The sequence below is a fragment of the Microchirus variegatus genome (genome assembly GCF_963457635.1).
Source record: "Microchirus variegatus genome assembly, chromosome: 18".
Taxonomy (NCBI): Eukaryota; Metazoa; Chordata; class Actinopteri; order Pleuronectiformes; family Soleidae; genus Microchirus; species Microchirus variegatus.
Window position 1 is genome coordinate 4,158,746 of NC_139819.1, and position 26,380 is coordinate 4,185,125.

A 26,380-nucleotide genomic window follows, 5' to 3' on the forward strand; every position below is an offset into this window, starting at 1 on the left:
ACATACATACATCTCAGGTATTTAGAATGTAATAAAGTATGTCTATCTATCTATCTATCTATCTATCTATCTATCTATCTATCTATCTATCTATCTATCTATCTATCTATCTTTCTATCTATCTATCTATCTATCTATCATGTATTGCTAGCTAACAGATTAGCTTATTGTTGTGGTAATAGCTAATTTACACCCACACCTGACACTGAAAATAGCTGAAGTAATACAATACGTGAATCGACCTAAACTACAAATGTACACGTAAACAACACATGATATATGCAGTCAAATAAAACTTCAAAACTTGTAATTTTGCACCGAGTCATTTCAGCATCTTCTAGCTCGTTCGCTAGTTTGCTAGGCAGCTAATCCTTTGCTCTAAGAAACATTGAAATGGTCTCAAAACTCTAAATATGTCAAAGCAAAATACTAAAGTAAATGTACGTATTTCAGTTATTCCATGAGGCTGAACGTTGGCTCTAGTGTTTCTCAATGTCTTTATAGAGATTGATTTGAAATGGGTTGAAATGGTAAAGTCATTCAGCAAACTGAATGTTTTTTTTTTGCTGGAATAGAAGCCCAATATATCCAACCTCATTAATACTCAGTGGAAATTTAGAGTGAAGTCTCCAGATATTGACCATTTCACAGACCACGGGTAACAAATCAGGACCTCTTCATTACACTTTTTCTTCAGACAAAATGTTCCGTTCCTGATCAATTGACAATTTCTTGTACTTTAATTAATTGGTTCAGGGCAGGAGGAACAATTTAATCAGTTTTAATTGAATTTCCATAATGGAGGCGATAGTTAATTGACTTTCAGGGCGATGAGTTGTTGGGTGGGCTGCTTCTGCAATGCTTAACAGACAGGGATTGCCAGATTATGAGAAAAGGCCAGGGTAAAATTGTTATTGGTCTTATTTTCTGTTTAGATTAATGCTTTTCTTACATTTTTAATCCATCACAGTGGAATTTCTATATTCCTTGTAAGTTAAAGTGTATCCTGGGTCGTTTACATTTACAGGGTCACCTGAGATTAAAATGGATTTTCTTTTGGACAGTTCTGTGTGTATTTATTAGGACTCATGCATTGAATGATGTGAGGTGAGATAGTTGTGACTCTCTGCGCTGTGCTATTGCCCTCTGAAGGCAATAAACTAGAATTGCAAGGCATTGAATAATAATTTATATAAAAAAAGAAGGATCATCTCTATGTAATCTCCACCACCCAGACCTCAGTTTAGTTGAAATGTGTTTGCCAATTACAGTTATCTTATAAACTAATTATAACTAATAACTAATTGTATACATCAGTTACCAATATATTAATAATCTTGAGGTTTTACTGCCCTCCAGTGGTCACAACTAGAAACCACAGAAACAGTCTACCCAATCCGCATGCTGCCGCATACGCCGGCCCACTGTAGCGATACGTCAAAACCGCCGCCATATTGGTCCAGGCACAACCAGAACGTAATCAAATAGAAGTTAAACTGTGGGGAGATTGAGTTATTTCCGCTATAAAAACGACAATAATGTTTACATTTCTCTAAGAAACTATCTAAGTTTGTGGGATCTAAGTGAAAATATAGTAAACTACAAATTAAAGGGAGTTATGATGATGAGTATGAAGGTCAGTATGATAGAGTATGATATTTAAAACACATATGAGTACAACACTGTCATAGTGTAAAATGATACTAATTGCTTAATAATGTATAATTGTAAATAATATATACTCGTCGTCTTTTATTATTATTTTAGTGTTTATAATGAGTATTGGCTGCATGCAATATCTGTAAAGTGTATATGCACTGTTAATTTTGAGCGTTATATTATGTGTTATTGTATCTGTGAAGGCATTATTGTCATGTACAATCGAGTTATTATTCTTATTATGAATCATAAGAATTATTATCATTATTATTATAAATTATAAAAATAAGAATAATACATGTGAGTATTATTAGTAGTAGTATTATTATTAATAATTATAATAATAATAAAAATAGTAAAAAAAAATAACAACCGCTTGTTATTGGCTTTATCGCAACTACCCCGTGTACTTCTATATGATACTCTTCTGGATTTGACCGGACCAATATGGCGGCGACGTTGACGTACGATTAGGAGTCAATGCGGTGTCTCCTCGAGAGGAGCCGTACCTACACTATTTGTAGCTACATTAGCTCTCTTTAAGTTAGTTGACCAGCCTGGTGTCGTTACAGCCCGCTGGATGCCGAAACGCAGCGGAGGTCGCTGAACCACAGTCCGGCCGTTGAATTACGTGTCTCCTCTGGCGCATGATAGCAGTGGAGATGCGCTATAAGCTTCCTCAGACCTACCTGGCTGACAGCCTATCAACTGACAGCTGTCACCGCACCTAGCTGCTCAAGCTCAGCTAGCTGACCCAGTGAGCTACCGGCTAACAAGTGTTATTTTTTTCTCCTGGCTAATTTCGCCAGACAACGTTCCGGTCGCCTCGCAGTGCAAAGCGGTGACACGCCGCCTTGTGCTTGGTGATTTTTTTTTTTTTTCAACAATATTTCACTTCGCCTGCTGTCAAAAGCATGAGCTAACCAAGGAGCGTCGTACAGCAGTGTTTGGTCTATTTTGAAGTCCGGCTAGTTAGCTTGCATTAGCTTGAAGCTTAGCTAGCTGCGCCCATTCAATTATTGAATAACTGCTAACGCCAGCACCGGAGTGAACACGGTCTGTGGACACATCCACGGCGAGTGTTTTTTAGGTGACACTTTTTGACTTGGCTTTCCCGTGGACAACATCTGAAAGGAAATGAAGAAATTTTTTGATTCTCGTCGGGAGTTGGTGAGCTCCGGGCCTGGTTCTGGAGCCGGCGGAGGAGGCTCTGGTTCCGGCGGCGGGGGTAGCTTTATCGGACGTGTCTTCACCATTGGAAGATATCAAGTGACCATCGAGGAAATTGTCGCAGAAGGTGAATAGAGATGGCTTTCTGTTGCGTCTATTACACACGTGTTACACAAAATACTTCCATTCATGTCTCCATTAGGTATTCCGACACATTGTTGTGAGGATGGGAAACCAAGTAACTGAAGTTGAATGGGTGGACTGCTGAACAAAGGCCCGTTGTTAGAGTAACAACGTAATAGCACAAAGTATTTTTTCATAACAGGTATTTAATGAGAAAGACTGATGTTTATAACCCGGGGGGCATACGTTTTTCAGTCATTTGTGACAAGCTAGGGCAGCTCTAAGTATTTCCACTTTATTGCCAGGTCTTCTTTAATCCTTGCCTCATTACTTCATAATAAAATATATTTATTTAATTGAATTTAGTTCAGTAGATTCTGAGTAATCCTGCTAACAGCCAGACAGACAGACACCACCTAAAGCTACACTTCTATGACAGGGGTATTGAGATATTTCAAGTAAATACTTGCTCTTGATACAAGCATTGAGGTAGACATTGCTCTTTTTGGATAAACACACTCCTGGATGGAGATGTGACCTGTGGGACATGTTGAACAGTTGTTGTTTTAGTCAGCTTTTACTAGCTTATAACTACAACCAGTTTGGTAAGATAGCAATCCTTTTCTTTAACATAACATAAGGCATTAGTCTATGTACACTCTTAGAAATAAAAGTGCTAAGTAGAACCATATAAGGTTCTTCGGCTTGTCCTCATAGGAGAACCCTTAGTGTTACCAAGAACCCTTTTAAAACCCTTTATTCGGGAAAGGGGTTTTAAAAAAATGGAACCATTAATGTTAGCAAGAACCCTTGAAAAAGAAATGGTTCCAGGTAGAACCTCAGCCTTGGTAGAAGAACACTTTTGGAACCCTTATTTCTAAGAGTGTATATCAGGATTTAACTAATTGCTTCAAATTTTTAATCACATTTTGCAGTAATGGTTTCAGGTGAATTGTTCTGTTTTTGATGGTTCTTTGTTCTACTTTTTAAAAGAAAGCAATTCATATCTTTAAAATACTTATTCATGCATTCCATTTTAAAAGTCATTGTCTCGTGTGGTAATGCTCCATCATGTTTTCAATATGTAACGGTGAATACTGAACGAGAGCTTTAGGTGTTGCAATTAGATATTTACCCCCCAAAAATATGCTTTTTATCTTGCAAATTTGCTTTTCTCAAGACAGTCCTGTGGTCCTGCTTCTGTGTGCGTGTGTTGAGTAGGGGGTATATTAATCTTGCTGATATAAATTTAGGTGAGCGAGTGTTTCTTAAGCTGCTGGTCGTTTGCAATTGTCCTCTCTGTTTACCTCAGGGCTGACGGGAGGAACACGCTGTTGTATTTTCTACAGTGTTGCAAAGGGCCACTGCCAAAGCTGAGTCATCCGTCTTGATATTTACTGAGGGAGTGACAGACCCTTAATGCGAGACGCTTCGGCGAAACAGTTTGTTGTTTGCTACGCGGTGGAAACATTTATCAGGATGTACGGCCCGTGGCCTTGCAGAGATACAAGGCAGCAACTTTTCCGCGTCGCATATTGGTTAGGTCAGTGCCAGGGGAAGACAAACACCCGAGTTCAGCGGTATGGACAGATTTGTTGGAGGTTTTGCTTCAGCTATAAAGACGGTCTTGACCAGAGCAGGAGTAATCAGGATTCATGAAAGGGGCAATAGTTTCCCCCAGGGTCATTTGTCTTTGCAACGAGAGTCTGCCATGCTCTGCTAGCTAAGGAGCACCTGTTACTAAAAAATAGATGAATGAAGACTGATTAATTCATCAGTACTATAGATGTTCCGCCATCTGTTTGGACACACCGTGGCTGTATGAATGGAGTAGATACCTAACCCTTGCCCGGAAACGTCACTGTGAAAGAATTGTCGTTTTCTTATCAGTTTCTCTGGGGGGGGAAAAAAAAAACTTTGGCCTTGATGCAGATGTTGACGACAGAGAGGCTCTATTCCAATTCCAATTGGGCCTCAGGCAGGACTTTTGCAAGGGCAGCACCGATAAATAAATCCGCCCAAGATTGTAAATCTTTCACAGAATACTTGGTGAGGAAAGTTCCTCCTGCCCCAGTGGTGAGTCTATTGAATGCTACGTGATTCTCCCCAGTGACCAGGCCTATTTACTCTGATGGTTTTGGTTGTACTCTGGGCTTTTAGTTGCTCCAGTTCCATTTTGAATTTTACCCGCACTGTTTACTCCTTCTGAGGACCTTTGTGTTGAACTTTATAAGCTATACAGACAACAGCATTCAGAGAGATTTACTGTGCTGCCCTTTGGGCTGAAGATCATATCATTTTTTTATTTGAGACATTTGTGTGTGATTTACATCTTAGCCCTTTTCCAGGACACAGCTTTCTGCCTTTACTGTCAACATTATGTGTTGTCTTTTGTACGTATTGAGTTACTGCTGGTAACATCAGCCCTGCTCAGGAGACTCATGTTATATATGCCGCTTTGTAACAGAGAATGAGATCCCAGTCGTTGCATTTCGATGAAATATAACATGGAGCTTCAGTGTCTTTTTGTAAAATGATACCATTCTGTTTTTGATGCAAAATATTTTAACCTATAACTTGTCGTTGCAGGGTCATGTAATATTCCAGAAAACATGTTTGTAAACAGTAGTATTGTACAGTGTTTGCATTTACTTAAAGTGTGAATGAATGAATGCATTTAAGCAAGAGTGGTGTAATCCTAAAAGTGAGTGACGTCAGGGGTCAGCAGCTATTTGTAGCTGGACTTAGTCGTTTGGTCGACTCTGTCTGCTGAGATTGTAAAACACTGGGAGGGCTGCTAATCCATCTCATTCCTCACCACAAGCGTCTCAGATTAGACCGAGCGAGACAACAGTGTCTGTACTGAGCTGGACGACACACACACACACCCTTTTCTTAATCAGGCTGCTTCTTTGTCTTAATAACAGTCATTACTCAGCCGGTGTGTCACGCCGGTGGGTGAAATGCTGTGCTGCAGATTTCAGTTCTTCATTGAGAAATTTCCAGCGACAAAGTTTATAGCACATGACATCAGTGGAATCGAGGTGTCATTTATTATACGCAGTGAACCAGTTTCACCCCGTCACTGACACTGACAGATCACCATTCTTTGACACAGAAGTGTCAGCAAATAAGTGGGACTTCAAGTTTCATTTGAGAAAGAGGTTATTTACTAGATGTTTTTGTTTCTGCCAGAAACCACTTTTAACACGGGGCGCGATAGTCTCATTTTTGCAATTACTACGACAGCCTTAAAAGATGTATTCACATTTTAGATATTTTTCTTACTTTCAAATACCTAATTTGACACTAATAACCCTCTTTCTAAACATTCAATTAAAAACTTAAATGCTCATTCATACCAGTTCAATGCAGCACACTAGAGTGGCTTCAGCTCAGGCAGCAGAAAGCGGCAACTTCTTCAGAAATTGCCTCCTCTAGTTTGTTTTTAATAATGATGCACTTTTACTGCATTCGCATCACTTTAAATGTCTGTCTGCCTGTTAATCAGATGATGAATAACTGTCCGACCATTCACTTGACAGGCTTCATATTTGGCAGTCGGCATACAAAGGGCGCCAGTGTTTGTGTGAGGCTCTGACTTTGATGTTGTTTACATAAAAAGTGGAAGAGATATTGGTAGAAATATGATACATATACCATAGATAATCCATTCATCTGTCAGTCACAAACACAAAAATACACAAAAAACAGGCACATATTAAATGGGTGCTGTGGTAGTGTTTTTTTCAAAGGTGAGATGATGAATTATCTCACTTCCTATATCCTGCATCACACTCTGTGCACATCTTTCATCCTGCTGCTCATGACTGCTGACTCATATGGCTGACTGTAGCGCGCTCCTCTTACCAGTTCAGTTTCTCATTCACCTCTGCACTGCATATAAACATTGCTGTCTTACTTTATCACAACAACTGTGATAACACGGGCCACCATGAGTCCATCAGTCAGCCTCAGCTGCTTCGGAGACGTCTGAGTGTCACAGCTGACGGGCAGGTGGCTTTCACACTCTTTCAGATGAGACACATTCTCTTATGTTTGTGGGCTAGAAACTCAACTACTCTGTCCTCTTTTTTTTTTTTTATTTGCAGGTGGTTTTGCCATAGTATTTTTGGTGCGGACTCATCAAGGCGTACAATGCGCACTCAAAAGGATGTATGTCAACAACGAACACGACCTGCAGATCTGCAAACTCGAGATACAGATTATGGTGAGTGGGACAGCCCATTAAATTAGTGCTGAGTGCAGCAAACTACTCGTTTTAAACACAAGGTTGTATTCTTTTAAAGAGCAGACTGTCTTAGTGTGCATTAGTGTTGAAATAGTGATGACAAAAACGACAAAACGTTGACATTCAAATATTAGCTAACTAATCTTTTGTTTAAATCTTAGAAACAGGGAATTAGGGATGCATGTTATTGGACTTTAGCAATATGGTGATGTTTAGCGAGTCGATAACGATATATTTTTCCCTGCTTAAATTAACATAATACTTTGCATACTCATATCACAGTAATAGTTATACATTTTCTTCATTGTGCAAAATAAATAATCGTTGGAGAGGGCGCGTGCATGGAAGTCGAGGTGGTAGCAGCTTATTCAGGTTACAGTTTTTGTCATTATTCATATCAGGGAGCATTACATGTTTGCTGATTTCCAATAATACATTTTAAAGCCACTATCAGCCGATGCTGATATCATGCCAGTACACATTTATAAATGGGTTGTCATTTTTTTTCCACAGAAATGTTAAGTTTCTTAATCTAAATTCCTCTGCTCACTAACTGGAATCCTCACTGAAAGTTAAAGTACTCAGTTCCTGTAGCCGCACCCTCGGTGGCCTGGCTATTGACAGATGATTATCATGATGACTTCCTCACTTTTGGCACAGCATTTAAATCTCGACAATTAAAAAAAAAAAAGTAGTTAAAATTCTTAATTGTTGTGTAATTTATCAAACCAAATATTTTCAGACAGTCAAAGCAATGAAAGCTGTTTTTTTGTGTGCGTTTGTTTACACAGAGGGACCTAGCGGGCAACAAAAACATCGTTGGTTTCCTGGACTCCAGCATAACTGCCGTTGGAGCTGGCGACGTGTGGGAAGTCCTCATCTTGATGGATTTCTGTCGAGGTAAATTTGCCCACCACCCCCACACTTGTCTGTCTGTTGAACTCTGAGATCTAATTACCCACGACTTCTCACAGCACCCGCTCTGTTCTGTCCGACAGTAGACATTAATCTGATCACTGTCGTGGTTTGATATAACTCCTGTGTCACTCAATACATAACCGGAGTGTTGTTATTAATAGAGAGTTTAAATATTAACATTACTGTAGATCTTGTAGCCTCAAGTGTCTGTAGATACTCGAGATTGTGATAGCGGTGTCGGTATCGGATGCGATTTTTTTCTGAGACCTTTTAATTGTGTATTTGTTGACCGATGTCTTTTACGTAGGTGGTCAGGTGGTGAACCTGATGAATCAGCGGTTACAGACGGGCTTCACCGAACCGGAGGTGTTGCAGATCTTTTGTGACACGTGCGAGGCAGTCGCTCGTCTCCACCAGTGCAAAACTCCCATTGTCCATCGAGATCTCAAGGCAGGTCTAATCCCTTTTCCCCCAACATGCATGCATGCATATAGCTATAACTATAAAGTTAGGTAACTGAAATAATTTGTTTTACCATATCAGTTCTCATGGGTCTCATGGTTTCCTCACACAGGTAGAAAATATTCTTCTGCACGACCAAGGACACTACGTGCTCTGTGACTTTGGAAGTGCAACCAACCGCTTCCAAAACCCTCAGACGGAGGGAGTCCCAGTCGTGGATGAGGAAATCAAGAAGTGAGTAGCTATCCACAACTGTGTGGTTTGTTTTGGTGAAGTACAATATGATTCACCTCATCTTCCCCTCCTTTATTCCAGTTTTGCCAAATGGATATACACTAACATTCAAACATTTGGTGTCACCTATACAATTTTTTTTTGTGTTCCATTAAAAGTCACACTTTTATTCATCAAAAGAGTTGCAAAATGAATAGAAAACATAGTCAAGACATGGACAAGATTAGAACTAATGATTTTTACTTTAAATAATTTTGTCAAACAACCAGCAAAACTGTTTTCAGCTGTGCTAATTGCACAAGGGTTTTCAAGGGTTTTCTAATCATCCAATAGCCTTCTAACGCGATTAGCAAACACAATGTACCATTAGAACACTGGAGAGGTGGTTACTGGAAATGGGCCTCTATACACCTATGTACATATTCCATTAAAAAGCAGACGTTTGCAGCTGGAATAGTCGTTTACAACATTAATAATGTATAGAGTATATTTCTGATTCTGATTTTGATTATTTATACTACTACATACTGGACCTTTATTTTTCTTAACACCAGGTACACTACTCTGTCATATCGCGCTCCAGAGATGGTCAACCTCTATGGTGGAACGGTCATCACTACAAAAGCAGACATTTGGGTGAGAACACTTGTGTTTGTGACACAACAATGCGATATTTATATAATCAAATGAATTGTCTATGGTAATAACGGGTGATGTTTTTTTTTTCTCGTCTATCTATATAGGCCATGGGTTGTCTACTCTATAAACTGTGCTACTTTATACTTCCTTTTGGGGAGAGTCAAGTGGCTATCTGTGATGGCAGCTTCACCATCCCAGACAACTCCCGCTACACCCAGGAAATGCACTGTCTCATTAGTGAGTTATCTCGTTCACTCCATTATACTTGGTGTCCTACTTACATGCACGTGTGTCCTGTTCGTTACGTCAAAGTTGTTTGTTTTAAAAAAAAATAAATAAATGGTTTTTGTTTGCCGTCTTCTCAGGATACATGCTGGAACCTGACCCAGATAAGAGACCAGACATCTACCAAGCGTCCTACTTTGCTTTTAAACTGGCCCGGCGAGAGTGTCCAGTCACAAATATACACGTAAGTCGACACAAAACCAGACGAGTGAGTGTTATACTGTAGAGGTTATATTTAATACAGGTGAGTCATTCTGAATGACGTCACTTGTTAGCGATGTAGTCGAGACAACAGAACAAGGTGTGGACAAACTTATCCGTGTTTGGAAAATCCACATAATGCTTGTCTATAATAAGACAGTGGTGGTGACATATTGTTATATAGTCATAGTGGATCATCCTCAGTAAATACCAATACTTGTTCTTTTATGCCTTTAGTAATAATGCTTCATTAATAATCTATTTTTGGGTTAAAAAATAACAATTCTCACTTAGTTTGTTGACTTAGCAGACAGGCTGGTTCACTCTCGTCATAACAGCTGTTGCAGTGGACATAAAAACACGTGAGAAACTGTGTGTTGCGTCTGTTACCAAGTAGTCAAAACCTGGGAACTCCTGACATGACTGTAGTTGCTGCAGCCTCACTTATATAATTACTCATTCAGCTCAGAGTAAAAATCAATACAAAGACGATGTTTTATCAGCACTACGGTCTCCTAACCTCACCGTGTTTGGAATATTCCTGTACTATATCATTCCTATAGAAGAGTTTGACCTCACCTTTGGCCTCCAAATCAAAAGACGCACTGAAAACGCTAGCTGCATTCTAATATTTTCGTGGTGAGATGTGGATGTGCATATAAAAAAAAACTGGAATCTGACATGTGTTTCTGCACCGCAGCTATGTATTATGCAGCTGGAACAGCTGATGGAGAAGAAATAGTTTGAATATCTTGGGTGGGTGGGGTTCTGTCACATGCTGGAATTTTTATTTTTCACTATATTTAACGTCACGTACACTGAATACTTTCCGGACGTGTGTAGCTTACATAAACCTATCCATAAGTTCATGGCGTTTTATTGCAGTTGTAAGAGAAATAAATTAATAAATGCTGCATCAGCCCTTGGCTCATTACATTTACTCAGTCGGCACAAACAACATTTACACAAGTCCAAACAGGGAATCTCCATATCGATCCTAAACTGGAATCTTCTCACTATTTTTTTAGAATTCGCCTATTCCTGCTAAGCTCCCTGAGCCCATCAGAGCCAGTGAAGCAGTGGCCAAAAAGAGTCAAACCAAAGCCAGGTGAGCAAAGCTTTTGCCTCTTAACCATTAACCAAGACATCGTCATTGTCATCTTTCCTCATCAGATCTTTGTTTTTTCCTCCCACCAGGCTTACAGACCCCATTCCCACCACAGAAACCTCAATTGCACCTCGACAGCGACCTAAAGCTGGCCAGGCTCAGCCCCAGCCCATATCAGGAATTCTACCCATCCAGCCAGCGCTCACTCCACGCAAGAGACCCAATGTGGCTGCTGCAGTTCCTGCGGCAATAGGTACACGAATCTCTGTGATAGCTGCACAAGATCATTGTTGCTTGCACTTATGGAAACTCTGTAATACATTCTGAAGGGCACGCTGTGTTGGACAGAATGGACCAGATTTTGCATTATTATTATTCCCACTGGTTCAATTAGGTCATGCTTTTAATTTGTTTTTATGAGCTGTCAGTTTGAGGGATCACTGTGACCCAGCTACATGTGCAGAATAGATAACAGCCTGATGTCACAGTAATTAACAGACCTGACTTACTCATTTCCTGGTGATCAAACATGTAAATTACTGAATTAGACATCCTGGTCACTGTTTTTTCCTTCCTTTTATCCAGGTGTTGGTATCGGTGTCCCACCTCCAGCTGCTGCTGCTGCTGCTGTACAACCTACTCAACAGGCCCCTGCCACACAGGTTGCGCCGCAGACGGCCAACATGCAGCCACAGGCTACGCCACAGCATCACCAGCTCCTTATGAAGCAACAACAAGCCTTCTTAAGCCCATTAAACAACCAACAGGTAGGTTTCTGTATGGGTTTAACTCTGTACTTTCAAAGCAAATGTTCAAGGCTTGGGCCACACGGCAGCGTGAATGGTGATGGCCCTGCAATGGACTGGCGATCTGTCCAGGGTGTACCCCTGCCTTTTTAGCCTTGGCACCAGTGATTCATGACCTTTATGTGGAGGATAAAGTGGTTAACAATGTATGAATGGCTGTATATATTCATAGAAATTCAGCTTCATTTAGTTTGATTTTATGGTAAACACTTAAACCCTCACCCACAGTAAATAGAAGAGTGCTGGGAAACCTATTGACTTGTTTAACCGAAATAGGAAGTGTTCTAATGCATACACAAACAAACTAAATAAACACCTGGTGCAGGACAGGGGCTGATAAATTATTAAACAAACAGAAAGTGTCTGCTCCCAACCTTCCTGTATCTGATTCTCTCCCTTTATATCTGTTGGTTGTTCCTTCCTTTTTATTTTCAGGTATTTTTCTCCCCACTAAGGTCAATTGTGCTGTATTTGTTATGGTGCAGAATAATTTGAAGTGGACCAATGTTTTGAACTTGAACGGTTGTTTGGTATTCTTACGTAGCATCACCTGGTACAGAGCCTCCATCACCAGCCGATGCAACAACAAACAGGCTCTCAGGCTTCTGCCCTGCTCCAGTCCAAAGCTAAACCCGTTCCTCCAGTTCTTACCCTGCAATACCAGCAGCAGCAGCAGCCGCAGCAGCATGTAGTCCACGAAACAACCGCTCTACATCTCACACCCATCCCAGAGTCTGCAGTAACTGGTCCTGCCGATGACCCAGAGGTTGTGGTAACATCCTTCTCCTCCTGCTCCTGCTGCCTCCTGCTGCTCTTTGGGTCGAGGGCCGATTATTAGCTCGTCTCTAACGAATCACTAACAAATCACGTCCAAATGAATACTTCTTTTCTTAGCAGGAATCAAAGCGTACATGTGGGTGTTGCTGATGCTGTGTAGCTGTAGATGTTCCATAGCTATGATTTAGCTGGGTTTTTTTTTTTGCTTTTGAGCCTTTTCTGTCAATCTTGGATTAGATGTAGTATTTCCACGCAACTCGAATCATGACATCTCTATCATGTGAATTCTTTCTTAACGTTTCCTTAACTGTTTAATCCGAGTGGTGGTTTTGGAGGTATTCAGTAAATCATCCTCTCCTGATTTTTCTTTACCAGTTGATCTTGCTGGGTCTTTTATTTTGGGTGATTACTTTATGTATATGTGTATATGTATATGTATATGTATATGTATATGTATATGTATTTATGTATATATATATATATATATATATATATATATATATATATATATATATATATATATATACATGTGTTTGTGTGTGTGCATATATATATATATATATATGTGTGTGTGTGTGTGTGTGTGTATGTGCATATATGTGTGTGTGTATATATATATATATATATATATACGTGTGTGCATATATGTGTATGTATGTGTATATATAAACATCAAATCAATGAAAAATAATCATGTTTCCCTGCAGTCTGAACATCGCCATGCATATACTATATCTGTTTCATCAATTTTCACTGATCTCTAATCTTGTCATCGCAGATGCCTGGCAGAGGGATTCACAAAGTAGGCTCTTTGACGCCGCCCTCGTCGCCAAAGATGGCGCCGAAGAGCGGCCACAGGCGCATCCTGAGCGATGTCACGCACAGCGCCGTGTTCGGCGTCCCGGTCAGCAAGTCCACTCAGCTCCTTCAGGCGGCCGCAGCTGAGGCCAGCCTCAACAAGTCCAAGTGAGCAGAATCCAACCCCCACACCCCCCCCCCCCCCGACCCCCTTCAGTGGTCTATGTGGATGAACTGTCCTTTCATAGCACCAAGTGGGCTCAGAGGGCCAATAGACAGCCCATTCATATGAAAGAACCCCCAAAGGAGGATAAATGACTCTCTTACATCCCAGAGAATCCTGCCGAGGAAGAATCACTGTATTCAGTCTTTAAATAACCTCCACTTACTCCTATTTGCATACATCTGTCAGAGCCCACACTCTCAACGTATATGATCGATTGTCACCGTCGCTCATGCATGCAACCTTTGTGCACTTCAGATCGGCCAGCACGACTCCCTCCGGCTCCCCCTGCTCATCCCAGCAGAGCGTGTATCATCCAGGTGACGGTGAAGCGCCGTCTGTCGCCACCGCGCCCGTCACTCAGTCCAGCTGGAATCCCTTTGGGGACGATAACTTCTCCAAGCTAACGGCGGAGGAGCTGCTCAACAAAGACTTTGCAAAGTTAGCCGAGAGTAAGTTCGACTTGAAATTGTACCGGATGCATTGGTATGTAGTTGTGTAAACGAGAAAAAAGAATCACTACTTTGCTGTTTGTGTTTGTGAGCAGCTGATGGACCTGGGGAGAAGATCACAAGCTCCAATGAGAATCTGATTCGAGGCCTCAATGCTTTTCCAGGTAAGGGTTTTTTTTCTCCTTTACATACTACACATACCAAGAGGTTTCCCCCTGTTCAGACCTGGTATTAACATCTATCCTGAGAGTAATGTTAATACCACGGGCCTTGGATCGATATTCTCAATCTCATCTTTGTGTGTGTCAGCCTCTCGATACCAAAGTCCAATCCACTCTTTTCCATTTTTCTGTTCTTACATTGCTTCGTTTGTTCTTTCCCACCTTTTTATTACGCGGTGTGTTGTTAAGCTGAACGATCTGCAGACGTCATGAGCACAGGGTCAGTGTTGCTGACTGTCCCGGATCCTTTTAATACCCTCTCACTCTCTGACACCACAGGTAACAGTTCCAACCATTTCATTTCATTCTGTCACATAAATATTTCCCTATTTACTGAGGTGGATATCACACATCCCAGAGGTCCGTTTATGAGAGCTTGTTTCGTGGTCGTGGATTTGCACGCAGATCTATCTTGTTGACATAGCAAGCGAGCCTCACAGTGGCTCCTTGTCAGCTTCCATGAATAGAGACCATACCTCTGTGCTTTTGCTGTTGCCTGGCAACGTAAAGGATAAATTCTCCTTTGTTAATTGGATTACATTGCAGCTAAATGACCCAGCTTGCCGGCAAAACCAAGACGGAGAGAAAGTTTAGCACACTTATCTTTTTAAAACGACGTTCTCCACAGTTTAGAGGTTCTCAGCTGTGTCAACTTGTTGTGCGGTTGCTGTTTAAGTTATGAAAATATTGAAGCTATTACATAATCGGGGTGGGGTTAATCTTCTCCACACAGCCTAAGCCGTTTCTGACTGTTTGTATGTCACTCGTTCAGATACAGAACGAAAGAGAATAAAGTTCGATAACTGGGACTTTGCAGAACTGTTCCTGTGACATTTAGGTTTTTGTAACAAGCTTTTCATTCAGTGTTGACCTCTTTCCTATAGTGAAGGGAACAAAAGGTCACATCTGCTGTGCCATTTTTTGAATCAACACATTCCTTGTCTCAGTCCTGCACTCCATTTTACCCCCATAGCAGTTTCCTGTAAGTATGAGCGACAGTGATCGAGTCAGTCATTTCACATGCATGGCCTCACTTTCACTAATACCAAAGCACCAATTTAATAAAGTCTTAAATCTTCTCTGTGACAGAAGATGTTTTAAAGACTGTGGTGTCATGTTGACAGAGCATGGTGCAGTGGGACAATCTTTGTCCGTATATTATATTTTAATGTTTGCTATTGACGTTTGTAATTTAAGAGCGTTTGGTTGCATATTGTGGCGAGGCCACCGCTCCGAGGACTGAGTCACACAGGAGAAGAAAGGGGTGGGGAGGAGTGACAGGGGAGGGTGGAATTACATATTGGTGTAAGTGGTTTCACGCCGCTAACACGTCTCGAAGCATGCGTGTGCGCGTGTGTGTGTGTGAGGTGTTTGCACTAACCTCTGAGGCAGTTACTTTTTCACACATTTTGTGGCTTCATTAAACCTGCAAGCTGCTTGGTTTTTAAGTCTTGCAAACATTGGTTTGCTTTTCGTCATGCACTACTTACTTTGAAGGTTTTTTTTTTTATTTCCTAGAATCTGGTGATAGAGCACATATCCTGGTACAAGAGTAAGGATACTAGCTATTGCTGTATTATACTGTGATACTGAAATATACACAGTATAATTGCTCTTTTTTTCCTTTCTAAAATAGTCTATTATAAGTCACTATATTATGGCCAAAAGCCTGGAGGCACAAAAACAACAACACAGAACTACTGTCAAGAATATTTACATATTAATACACATTGCAATATTCTAGTGTATCAATATTTTATTACACCCCAAATTACTGTTTTTGCAACTTGATGCTGCAATACTACAGTTAGTACTGCAGTGTAACAATTCCCATTTATTTTATCGCTTGTCATTTCTAGCTTTAATTTCTCTGCTAAAAATCCTCTCTGGTTGCCTTTTCTTTTTCTCCCTCTCTCTTTTTTTTCCATCTGTCCATTCCCTCTGTCCACCTTCACAGAGAAGCTGATCGAGGGACTAAAATCCCCTGAAACTTCTCTGCTGCTCCCCGACCTCTTAACCCTGGCTGGCCCCTTCAATAACTCTGCTGAGAGCTCCACCAATGGTATCTGCTCTATTCTTGTCCCCAGCCATGCTTAAAAAAAAAAAAAAATGTGTTGTCTGCTCTGTATGCGTCTTCTTGCCTTCCTCCCACTCTTTCACTCAGATGATCATTAGATCAAAAAGGAGATTTTATTTATGGAATCCCTACTGAGGCGCCTACTTTCTCATTACTAATGATTTCTTTGCATCCATGTACAGACGTATGTGTGGATTCACTGATTCCTGGTTTGGAAGCCCCTCAGGCCCAGCGACATTCAACCCAACCTGAGCTCATCCCTACCACTATTCCAGGTTAGCATCCTGGACCACATCATTAGAATTAGAAATGTTAGCATGTACAGCGTTTTCTGCATGTATGCCTTCTGCTGTGCTTGGAAAAACACCACCACAACAGATCATTTTGGCCCCGTGGCTGTTTAGAAATGACTGCAAAACTGACAAGTGCAGTAATGTGAGGTTTAGAGGGTGTAAAGGTGGCTATGTTTTTCATTATCAATGCTAATCCTTGTCCAGATTGCACCTAAAGTGTATATTCTTCTGCAGAGATCAATATTAGCCGTAAAAACATGGAGGCCTTTGGTGCTTGTTGACATTTCAGCATATATGTGTTATTTGCACCTATGCTTTCAGCTATACAACTGTCTTACTAAAAAAAGAAAAGTCTGTGCTTCTTCAGCTAACAGTCTTGTTTTTCCTCTGATCCCTTCTCCTTCTGGCTTTTTTGCGTCGTCCTGCCTCAGACTCTCTCACTGGGGAGGACTCTCTGCTGGGTTGCGATCTGTTATCTCACACTTCTCCTCATGGAAACCAGTCTGTCTCTGCTCTCCCCTCCGCCTCCTCCTCCTGCTGCTCCTCTGCTCCTCCTCTTGCCGCCACCTCTGGATCGGGCCTGGAGGAGCTGCCACCCGCTCAGTCAGCTTCTGGTAAGAACTCATCATCATCATCGCACTCCTCATCCAGCCTTAACTATTGGGGGTTAGAGCCCAGACAACAGCTCGTATTCAAAACAGGAGGTGAGAAAACACAAAGTGAAATACATGAAATACCAGCTTCAACAAACCCTGGACCCCTGACCAAAGAAAAACCACTGAAAATGCATGGCTTTTAACTTCCGTGACTGCCCTTGCTCCATCTATTTTTAATCGACTTGCATCCTCCTTTCTTTTTGGCTGAGTTAACTTCTTTCCTCCCTCCCTCCATCCATCCCCTCCCTCCATCCATTATTCCTTCACATCCTCTTCCTTCACCGCAGACTCTGCTTTCCTCATGTCGTGTGGGGAGAGGGGCAATGACGACGAGTTTGATCCAATTCCTGTGCTCATCTCCAAAAACTCAAATCAAGGTAAGGGTCACGAAAAACCCTCCCGCCGTGAGATGAGCACTCGCACCTACTGAAGCCCAGCAACATAAGAAACAAAGATGAATTACCTTTTTATCGGCTTTTTTAGCCACACGTTTTGGGAGCCGTAAAACAGTATTTTTTGGAAAACACCCTGTATACAATCAATACGCAACTCTAGGAGAATGATGTCATAGCCTCACCCGTCTCGCTCCTGCTCTTGCATTCGCTGCACTCGTCTTTTTCTTCCCGTTTTTGGAAGAAAGCTTTATGTGCATGCCCCATATCTGTGGCAGCATCACAGCGCCACATTACAGGCCTGGCATAATACATACTACAGCGTTTAGGGAAACCTTTTTACGAACAAAAAGAAAAAGATCATTTTTGTGGTAAAGATCCATTTCCATGTGGATAATTGCCCTCAGTCCCAAATTCAGTGTCAGACGATTTGAATGGGCCTTTTTTTTGAGGCCATCAAGCTCTCACATTTTCTTCATTCTTTTCTTTGTTCCTAATGTTACAACAGCCGGTGCTTCTCCGCGTTGCTGCAGGTGTTTGGCTCTTTGTAGTTTCATGTTACAATGGCATTCCCCTACTCTCTCTCCCACTCCTGTAATGATGCAGCTGTATAAGATAATCCCAGCTCACTCTCTGCCTGTTTCTCTCTCTCTCCCCCTCTCTGCCCCCCCTGTTCATGCACCTCTCCACTCTTTCCCCCCCCTCATCCTCCACCAATCCTTGCTTTTTTAAAAATTTCTTTCTTAAACCTCTGTTAACATTACTTATGGTTTTGCTTGTCTTTCACGATCTCCCTCGACTCTTCCATGTCCATCTCTTTCTTTCTCTCTCTCTCTCTCTCTCTCTGTTTCTGGCATGTTTCAGGTGGTCACTCGCGCAGCAACAGTGGCAGTTCAGAGTCCAGCATCCCCAACTTGGCCCGCTCCCTTCTGCTGGTGGATCAGCTCATCGACCTCTAGAGGGGGTGGGAGAGGTCAAAGGGGCAGTGTGCAATCCTTAAAAAAAACAAGGGACAGGGAGGGTTAGGGGATAGAGATTAGAGAGTAGGCAGAGACACTTAATGTAGCACCTTATGAAGTGAAACACACACGCCAGCATTGATCACTTCAGTGAAATAACTTCTCTTTATGTGCCTCCTTGGCCTCAACTCTCATCTCTAGTTGCCTGATAAGCTGGTTTCATTTATCTCTGCTGGCCATAAAAAAAAAACACATTTCCATTAACGCCTGAGCATATCATCTGCTTCTGTCCTGGCTGCACGATGGTTCTCCTCATACTCTCCTCATACTTTCATTAAAGCTCCCATAGAGTGGTCATATGTGAGTTATGGAGGTCTACGTACATACATTAACTTGTTTTTATGGTCAAAAACCTCCGAGTTGGAGCCGATTTGAAATCTCTCCTCACCGAAGCTCTCGTCAGCCGCGCTGTTTCAGACCGAAATCTCACACCCAGAAGACGGACTGTGTTGTGATTGGCCAGGTGACCTGGAAGTGACGTAATTAAAGACACGTCCGCTCTCAGAAGCACTGCTCCCCCCTCTGGAACGGTGGATGCACTGCTGCTCATTATCAAAACATTGTGTTTAAATGTTTAAAAATGGCTTGGTCGTGACTCCCCGCCGCAGTCCCTTTTTTTTTAGACTTTGACCCGGAGTCGGACCCAGAGTCAGAAGACAATGTCGCAAGTAAAACACCTCCACAACGGACATTCTTCTTCTTCTGCAGCAGGTACATCTGCTGTTCAGAAGACGGGATCCTTACGTCACGATTCCAGGCTTTTTTCAGACCCGCTCGCAGAGCCCGAGAATACAATAAAACCCAGCGTTCTCAGCTAGTGGCTGAACTGTTTGTTTTCAAACTTTAGGGCGTCTTAAATGAGGTAATGGAGCAGATACACACCAACAAAACGTTAGCGTTAATTGGGACTTCCGGTCTATGGGAGCTTTAATATCCCGCACAACCCGTGTACAAACCAGAGCGACGTGGTCACAATGAACGTCCCTTGCGATGCGTTGACTTTAAAATTGCACTGATGATAATCTCAATGTTTTTTTAATTCAGTGAGAGGTTTTGCAGTGCGATTTCAGCTCCGGTTGAGAGAAGTTTTTTGGATATGACGTCATGGGGGGGTTACATTAGTCGGAGAATGATTGTATAAACGATGCGAAAACGCGTCGTGCTATTTGTGCCATTCGCAGCGCCCGAACCCTGCCAATTGCGCGTTAAAAAATATTTGCACGGCAGTGTTAGGGAAAGGATGGGGAGTTTTGTTCTATTTTTTTTCCCCCTCCTCACACCCGTGTGAGCTGGGGTGAGAGACACAAAGTGGTGCCAGGTTGGATTTGTTAATTTATTCAGCGAAGCCGCAGCAGCTCATCAGCACCCAGATGTCGGTCGCCTTGGCGACGCGACAGAAGCGCAACCTCGCGAAACTCTTGTTAATAACACTTTCTGGCTTCTTCCGCATGTGAACGGCACCTTGCAAGCAGAAACACAAATATGACTCGGTAACCCTAACCCTAACCCTAACCCTAGAGTTTGTATTTAAGCTAACTTAATGTATTGTATTAAGCTACACAAGCTTCACCGTCACTGTATATCATCATCATCATGTGAATGTTAAACACAGTACATGTGTGAATCCCGATTCTGGTGAGGTCAGTGTTAACGTGGCTGATTTCATTAGGATTCTTTCATCGTCGACACAACAGAAATAAAAGGGAACTACGTTATTCCATGCCAAAGCTAATGTTGTGTTGCTTTGCTCCCAGCATCGGTGAAGGATGAGCATATTTTAAACAGCAGATGACCAACAGTCGTTACTAAGGTTTTATATTATTGCGTAGGTGCTGTTAAACTCCCTCCATCACGTCCTCTCTGTCGTTCATGGCTCTCTCTCAATTCCTACCACATATCTGTAAGTTTTCTTCCTCTTTACTTCTTAAGAGAATGAAAAAAATCCTCCATGTAAATAAAATCACACATTTTATTTTCAAATTTTTGCTCATGTGGAAAAACTTGTAAAAGTAGATTTTTTTTTTGTAGTGAAACAAGTTGAAAGCATTTCATCGATCATCATGTGACTTTTAGTGATCGTGCTTTAGAGTGAATGTATGAACTGGGATCATCATAATATCTGTATAAATTAGGATATAGAGATTAAAACAAAAAGAAAGGATATTTGTGTATGAAGCTGTATTTTAAGAGTGCGACGATGTGTTCCGTCTTCATTCTCCAACACTTCAGCTCGTGCTTTTGTTTGGAACGTCATCATCATCAGGACCTGAAACGAACAGTAATTTTATCATTTGTCAAACGTAGTTGAACAGAGCTGATGACGGACTTTGCTTCCTGATATTTCTGGAGCACCTGATTATGTAAGATGCTTATTTGGCTTCTATAAGTACCTGTGATCACTGGTGTTGTATTTATATACTCAATATCAAAGCCCCATCCTTTTATTTTGGATTTTTATTCCAGCCAAGGGACGTACGTCTATCGCTTTGGTGCAAGTTCCCTTTTAAAGCTGCAGTGCGTAACTTTTGCCAGTTTTTGCTGTTGTTGACATTATTTTTCTGCCTCCGCTTGGTCTTCGTAAGCAGAAAGGATGTAGCGCTACTTTTGAAAACAGGCTCTGTCAAGTAAAACTATCAGACCTGACCGGAATTGACCAGGTTATTGAGCAGTAGAATTAACTTGTGAAAATTTTGTGTACGTTTCTTTAGGGATGTCACTTTTTCTATGTACCATAATTTCGCTTAAGCTGCTCCTAGAACTCATTAACAGTGATGCAGGACTAGAGTAGGATGGAATAAACACTCCTGAAATCAAAGACCAAAGGAGGAAGCTCCAGCAGCTTTTAACTGTTATTTAATTATAGTCATGAGATGGCAGCATACATTTCAAGCATGTAATGACAGACACTCAAAATTTTGAATAAAAAGTGACAGCCCTAACGCTTGTTTGTGTTTTCAGAGAGTGGGTAGCATATGGCTAATATGCTAACTAAGGCTAATGCAGCATTCTTTGAACTCGGTTGACAATGGTGTCAATGTATTTAAAAGTCACGTACTGCAGCTTTAATGTCCATATCAGCATACACACAGTATATATATATATATATATATGTACATACAAAGTGAGGACACTATTTCCCCTGATGTGCCAACATTGTTATTGGTGTATATATAAGTATGTCGTCCTCTGACACTGTAAAGGTTAATCGCAGATATTAACAGTACTTAAAATATCTGGCATAGGTGAATAGAACCACCTTCTTTTCTATTTCTCTCCTCCAATGTTCAGTTTCTCAGCATTTGCATTTGTGTTGCTAATCTATGCAAAACCTACAGTCACGCTTCATGTCCATATCCGACACTACAGCGCTGTATCCTGTATAGATCTCGCCTTGGCCGTAGAGTTTTCCCTTGTGTTGCCGTGTGAAACTCGGTGTACCTCCTGTGCTAGTTGAGCCGAATTGTTTGACGGGCATACTAAATAACGCGACTTAAATTATATCCTAATGTGTGACTTGAAGTGGCGGCGGATGCCAAAGTGGGATCACAATCGAGTGTGTTCTATTTTTATGAATTTGGGCTGAAAAAGAGAGGCACTGAATAAAACTCATTTGTGTGAATGTGAATTAAGACTCCATGGGTCATGTTATTTTATGTTAGTTTTACTCTAAGCTGCGGTTTATTGACACTGTGTAGTAGATATTTCCATTTTATTGTTATATTGGGCCAAAGCATCATATCTAAATCAGCCTACTGTATTTGCTACCAGCTATTAAACTGCTTTTGTCGAAAAAATTAAAAATGATATATTATACTATATTTCCCTTTCGATACTGTTAATAAAAAATGTAGATTTAATTTCACAGCTTTTTTAAGTTGTGTGTAGCGATGATTGAGCAAAAACATTATTAGTGACCAAGACAAAGCATGGCACCATTTAAAATGTAATCCGATTTTTTTTTTTTAAATCAACTCCCAGGCCAAATATTAATGCTGGCGGGCCAGTTTTGGCCCACAGACCAGCAGTTAAAGACCACTCCTTTACAGGATCAAGTGCTCAGTATTTAATTATAGTGTCTTGTTACATTAAAGAACTTAACAGTATGTTTACAGTCTTTAGAACAAGTATCTTGTGTGCTCCTTTCTGAGTCTTTTCTTCTGAGATTTAAAGGGGAAAGAATGTGTTATTTCCTTAAAAAATTAATCACATTATTGTTCACTTAACTAGTGGACAAGTCAAAAATATTGGGAACAGGTGATGGACATGCAAAGGCTACATCACTAAACGCTAAAGCAATACTGATGTTTTCCTTTAATGGCTGCAACTAACCTCCTCCCAAGAGCTGACCTGTTAGCAGTTGCTGTCGACGCTGCTGAGGTAAGACTGACCTGTCTGTGCTCACCTGTCTGTCCCTAACTACTAGTTCATGTTGTCCTTGTTTCCACAGACTCACTGACTCCCTCTGAGCTTCCTTTACCATCTGCCCTCACAAAAAAAAAGCTAACTTTAACCCTCTAACACCAGGCACTGTTTGAGAGTCGAGGATGCAATGTGTGGAAACAAGGTTATATCGATGTTGTAGAGTAGCAGAAGCTGGTAGTCTCGTCTCCCGTCTCCTGTGACTTGTTCAGACTAGAATGTGTTTGTGTCGTTGCGAGTCTTGTGCTTGGTTTTTCACTGTTGGGTGGTTCACATGGATCAGGCTTTCCTGTGGTCGGTCAGATTGGATGGCCTCGTGTTAAACAGGCGGTAGAAGCTCAGATTTGAAAATGTCTTTATTTGCTGAAATTGTTTTCTGTCTTCGTCCGATTTGTAATCCTCAAACGTCTCTGCTCTTTTACAGATGTGGCGCAGGGTGACAGCAATGACTACTCTGTGCTTGGGGAGGAACAGACCGAGCCTCTAGAAGGAGATCCTGAGACGAGCAAGACCTGTGTACACTCCAGTGATGAGGAGGAGGAGGAGGAGGACGACGAGGAGGAGGAGGATGATGATGATGATGACGATGAGGAGGAGGTCCATAGTGAAGAGCAGGAGGACGAGGAGGGAGCCACTGAGAGTCATGTGCCAGTCCATGACTGCAGTGGGTCCAGACCTTTGCTTCTGGACTCTGAGGACGAAGAGGAACACGGACCACAACCGTCCGCTAACTTCCACCCGCCGAGCACCTTTGTCCAGAACCACTCCCAGCACGTACCCGAGCCGGCGAAAGCCACAGATGTCGCCGCAGACGTCTTCTCCAAAGCGCCCTTTCAGATTGTCCAAGAAGACGCGAGCGACGTGTTCGCCAACGCTCCGTTTCCTCGCCCTCCCCTCCCGGCGGCGCCGCAGCAGTTTGACGTGTTCTCTCAGGCTCCCTTTGGAAAAAAAAAAGAGGCTTCGGCGGCCGCGAAGTCGTACCCGCACGCAGCCGGAGTTCAGCCTGGAACTGCTGATCAAGGGGTGTTGGGACAAGTAACCGCTCAACCATTCCGCCCTCAAGCCCTGGCCAAATATTCCCGACACTTTGAGGGACCCGTGCCCCAGCAGCTAACGGCAGCAGCAGCTCACAGAGTCGTGTCTAACGCGTCAGTCTCTGTTGGACCACTTCACTCATGGACGTCAGAAGTGAGCGGTGTAGACCCTTTCGTCTCTGCGCCCTTTCACCTGAAAGCCCCTCAAGAGAAACCCTGAACGCACAATCGGGATTCAGGGCAGTGGGGCGTATCGGCGTCGCTCAGTTATGCAAACTGAAAACAGGTGAATAACTGCATGCTGTCACCAGCGCTGCAGCTGGACTGAAAAGCCTGCATGGATCTCATTCTCAACAGTTAGATCTGATAGTGTAAGGTCATCTTGAATACTCCACGTCCTTCTCATGTGTGTTGCCGTCACATACTTTTTCCATTTTTTTGAATTGTTTTGAATCCAATTTTTTGGTACGTACATCTACAGAGAGAGACGATACGGTGGTCAAGCGTTTGATTGTGTCCTCTGCTACCTCACTTACTTTCTGGAGCGGCGCCTCAAAACATGACATTAATGAGGAAAATTTGTCTTAAAGCAATTTTGTTTGCTGCATATTTTTTTTTTTAGCTTTACTGTGAACTTAACACCTCAGTCCTCGTCTGTGGTGCTTCTCAGAAAGGACAGATTCACGGTGAGAAAGTTTTGAAGGAGGAAAGACGCAAAAAAAGAGCACACGACTGTGAGTCGGTCATCTATCGTTGTCATAAAACTACAACTGTTTCTTCAAGGTTCATAGAGTCAACAGTCTGTTATGAAGCACCTGTGCTGGATACTGATTCACATGCATTGCAACTTCTTTTTTGATATACATGTTTTGTTTGTTTTTCAGTCCAAAAATGTCCCGTATGTTTTTGCTGTGTTATTATGTTTTGTCATCACTGTCCTGTCCTACGTCGCGACAAAGAAACATCGGCGTCTGTTCCGTGGAGAGTATAAACCTTGGGCGTAAATGTTAGGCGTACAACATTTATGATAGTATTTCCCGTGTCATATAAATGTCAAAGATTCTCCTTTCTTTACAAGCTGATACCTCAGAAGCCTTACACTCCCTCCCGACAACAACGTCAGACATCGTCAATCATCAACTGCATCTACGTCGTCGTCGTATTGCACTCGCATTCAGCTCCATTTACTTGTGTGCAGCCGTGTACACCTTCCTTTTTGCTGTTTGCAGTATTTATATGCACCACCTTTCTTTCTTTTTTTTTTTTGAATGTTCAACTGTGTGAATGCATCTCCATCAGTGGAATCTCTGTAAAGTCCAAACGCCTGTGACTCGGGCTGGGTATTGACCAAGTATTTCTCCATATGGCATCAGTACCGATTCCGATAATAACAACAACAACCTTCCTTAAACAGTATTCTGAGTGAGGACACTTGGATATAATACATTCCCTTTCCCCCTTACCATGTCTGTAGTCTAGTGTCGTAGAGTTCCGGGGGTGGTGAACACACAAGAACGCGTTAAATGTGTTCGTTAAAAGCTGTTGGAGCTTCCTCCTGTGGTCAGTGATTTCGGTCAGCGTTCATTCCGTCCTACTCTACCGAGTCCTGCAGCACTCTTAATAAATTTAAGAGTGCGGCTGGACGAGTACATGACAGTAGTCGGAGAATCTCACCGCTGATCGGTTCTCGTGTCATTGTGTGCAGCGAGGTTTTTAGCCAAAGTTGGACATTTTCAATTCGAGCAGATGGAGTGAATCTTGTGGAAACGTGGCCTCCACTCACACCTTGTTGAGTGTGACCTATTCAACCCCTAACCCTACAATCAAGTCTTCTACTGTCTCCCAATAATTTCTGACTTCCACAGTTCAAAGCTCTTCATCACAGTTTTTCTCATCGTCTCAACCTATTCCCATTCTTCTTCATCACATTCCAAAATTCCAAGGTCCACAAAAGCAGCTCAAAGTTCTCCTCCTTCCAACCCCTCTCAACCTTCATTCTCATCCTTATTCTTTCCCACCACAACCCACAACTTTGTGAGGACATTTTGGCTGGTCCTCAACCCACATAAAAAGCCCTCAAAAGTTATGAGGAGCAGCCAAAATGTTCTCGCAAAGAGATTTGAATCAAAATATGTCCTCACAGCGTACAGTAGCACCCTCGT

At 41.9% G+C, this 26,380-nt stretch overlaps 2 protein-coding genes across 2 annotated transcripts; both read left to right on the forward strand.

The window, feature by feature from the left end:
• Positions 1-2,796: 2,796 nt before the first annotated feature.
• Positions 2,797-18,705, forward strand: LOC310939678 (AP2-associated protein kinase 1-like; the record flags this gene model as incomplete). Its single annotated transcript, XM_083904489.1, has 21 exons — positions 2,797-2,956; positions 7,065-7,183; positions 7,996-8,104; positions 8,430-8,572; positions 8,697-8,818; positions 9,373-9,454; positions 9,562-9,694; positions 9,823-9,926; positions 10,972-11,051; positions 11,141-11,304; positions 11,637-11,818; positions 12,402-12,623; positions 13,413-13,600; positions 13,914-14,107; positions 14,203-14,271; positions 14,518-14,607; positions 16,286-16,390; positions 16,588-16,680; positions 17,130-17,312; positions 17,642-17,731; positions 18,611-18,705. The coding sequence occupies 21 exons, from the start codon at positions 2,797-2,799 to the stop codon at positions 18,703-18,705; spliced, it is 2,727 nt and encodes a 908-aa protein (XP_083760615.1).
• Positions 18,706-19,424: 719 nt separating this feature from the next.
• Positions 19,425-24,697, forward strand: LOC310940181 (uncharacterized protein FLJ45252-like; the record flags this gene model as incomplete). Its single annotated transcript, XM_083905112.1, has 2 exons — positions 19,425-19,476; positions 23,609-24,697. 2 exons carry the CDS (start codon positions 19,425-19,427, stop codon positions 24,436-24,438), a joined length of 882 nt encoding a protein of 293 aa, XP_083761238.1. The 3' UTR covers positions 24,439-24,697.
• Positions 24,698-26,380: the final 1,683 nt, after the last annotated feature.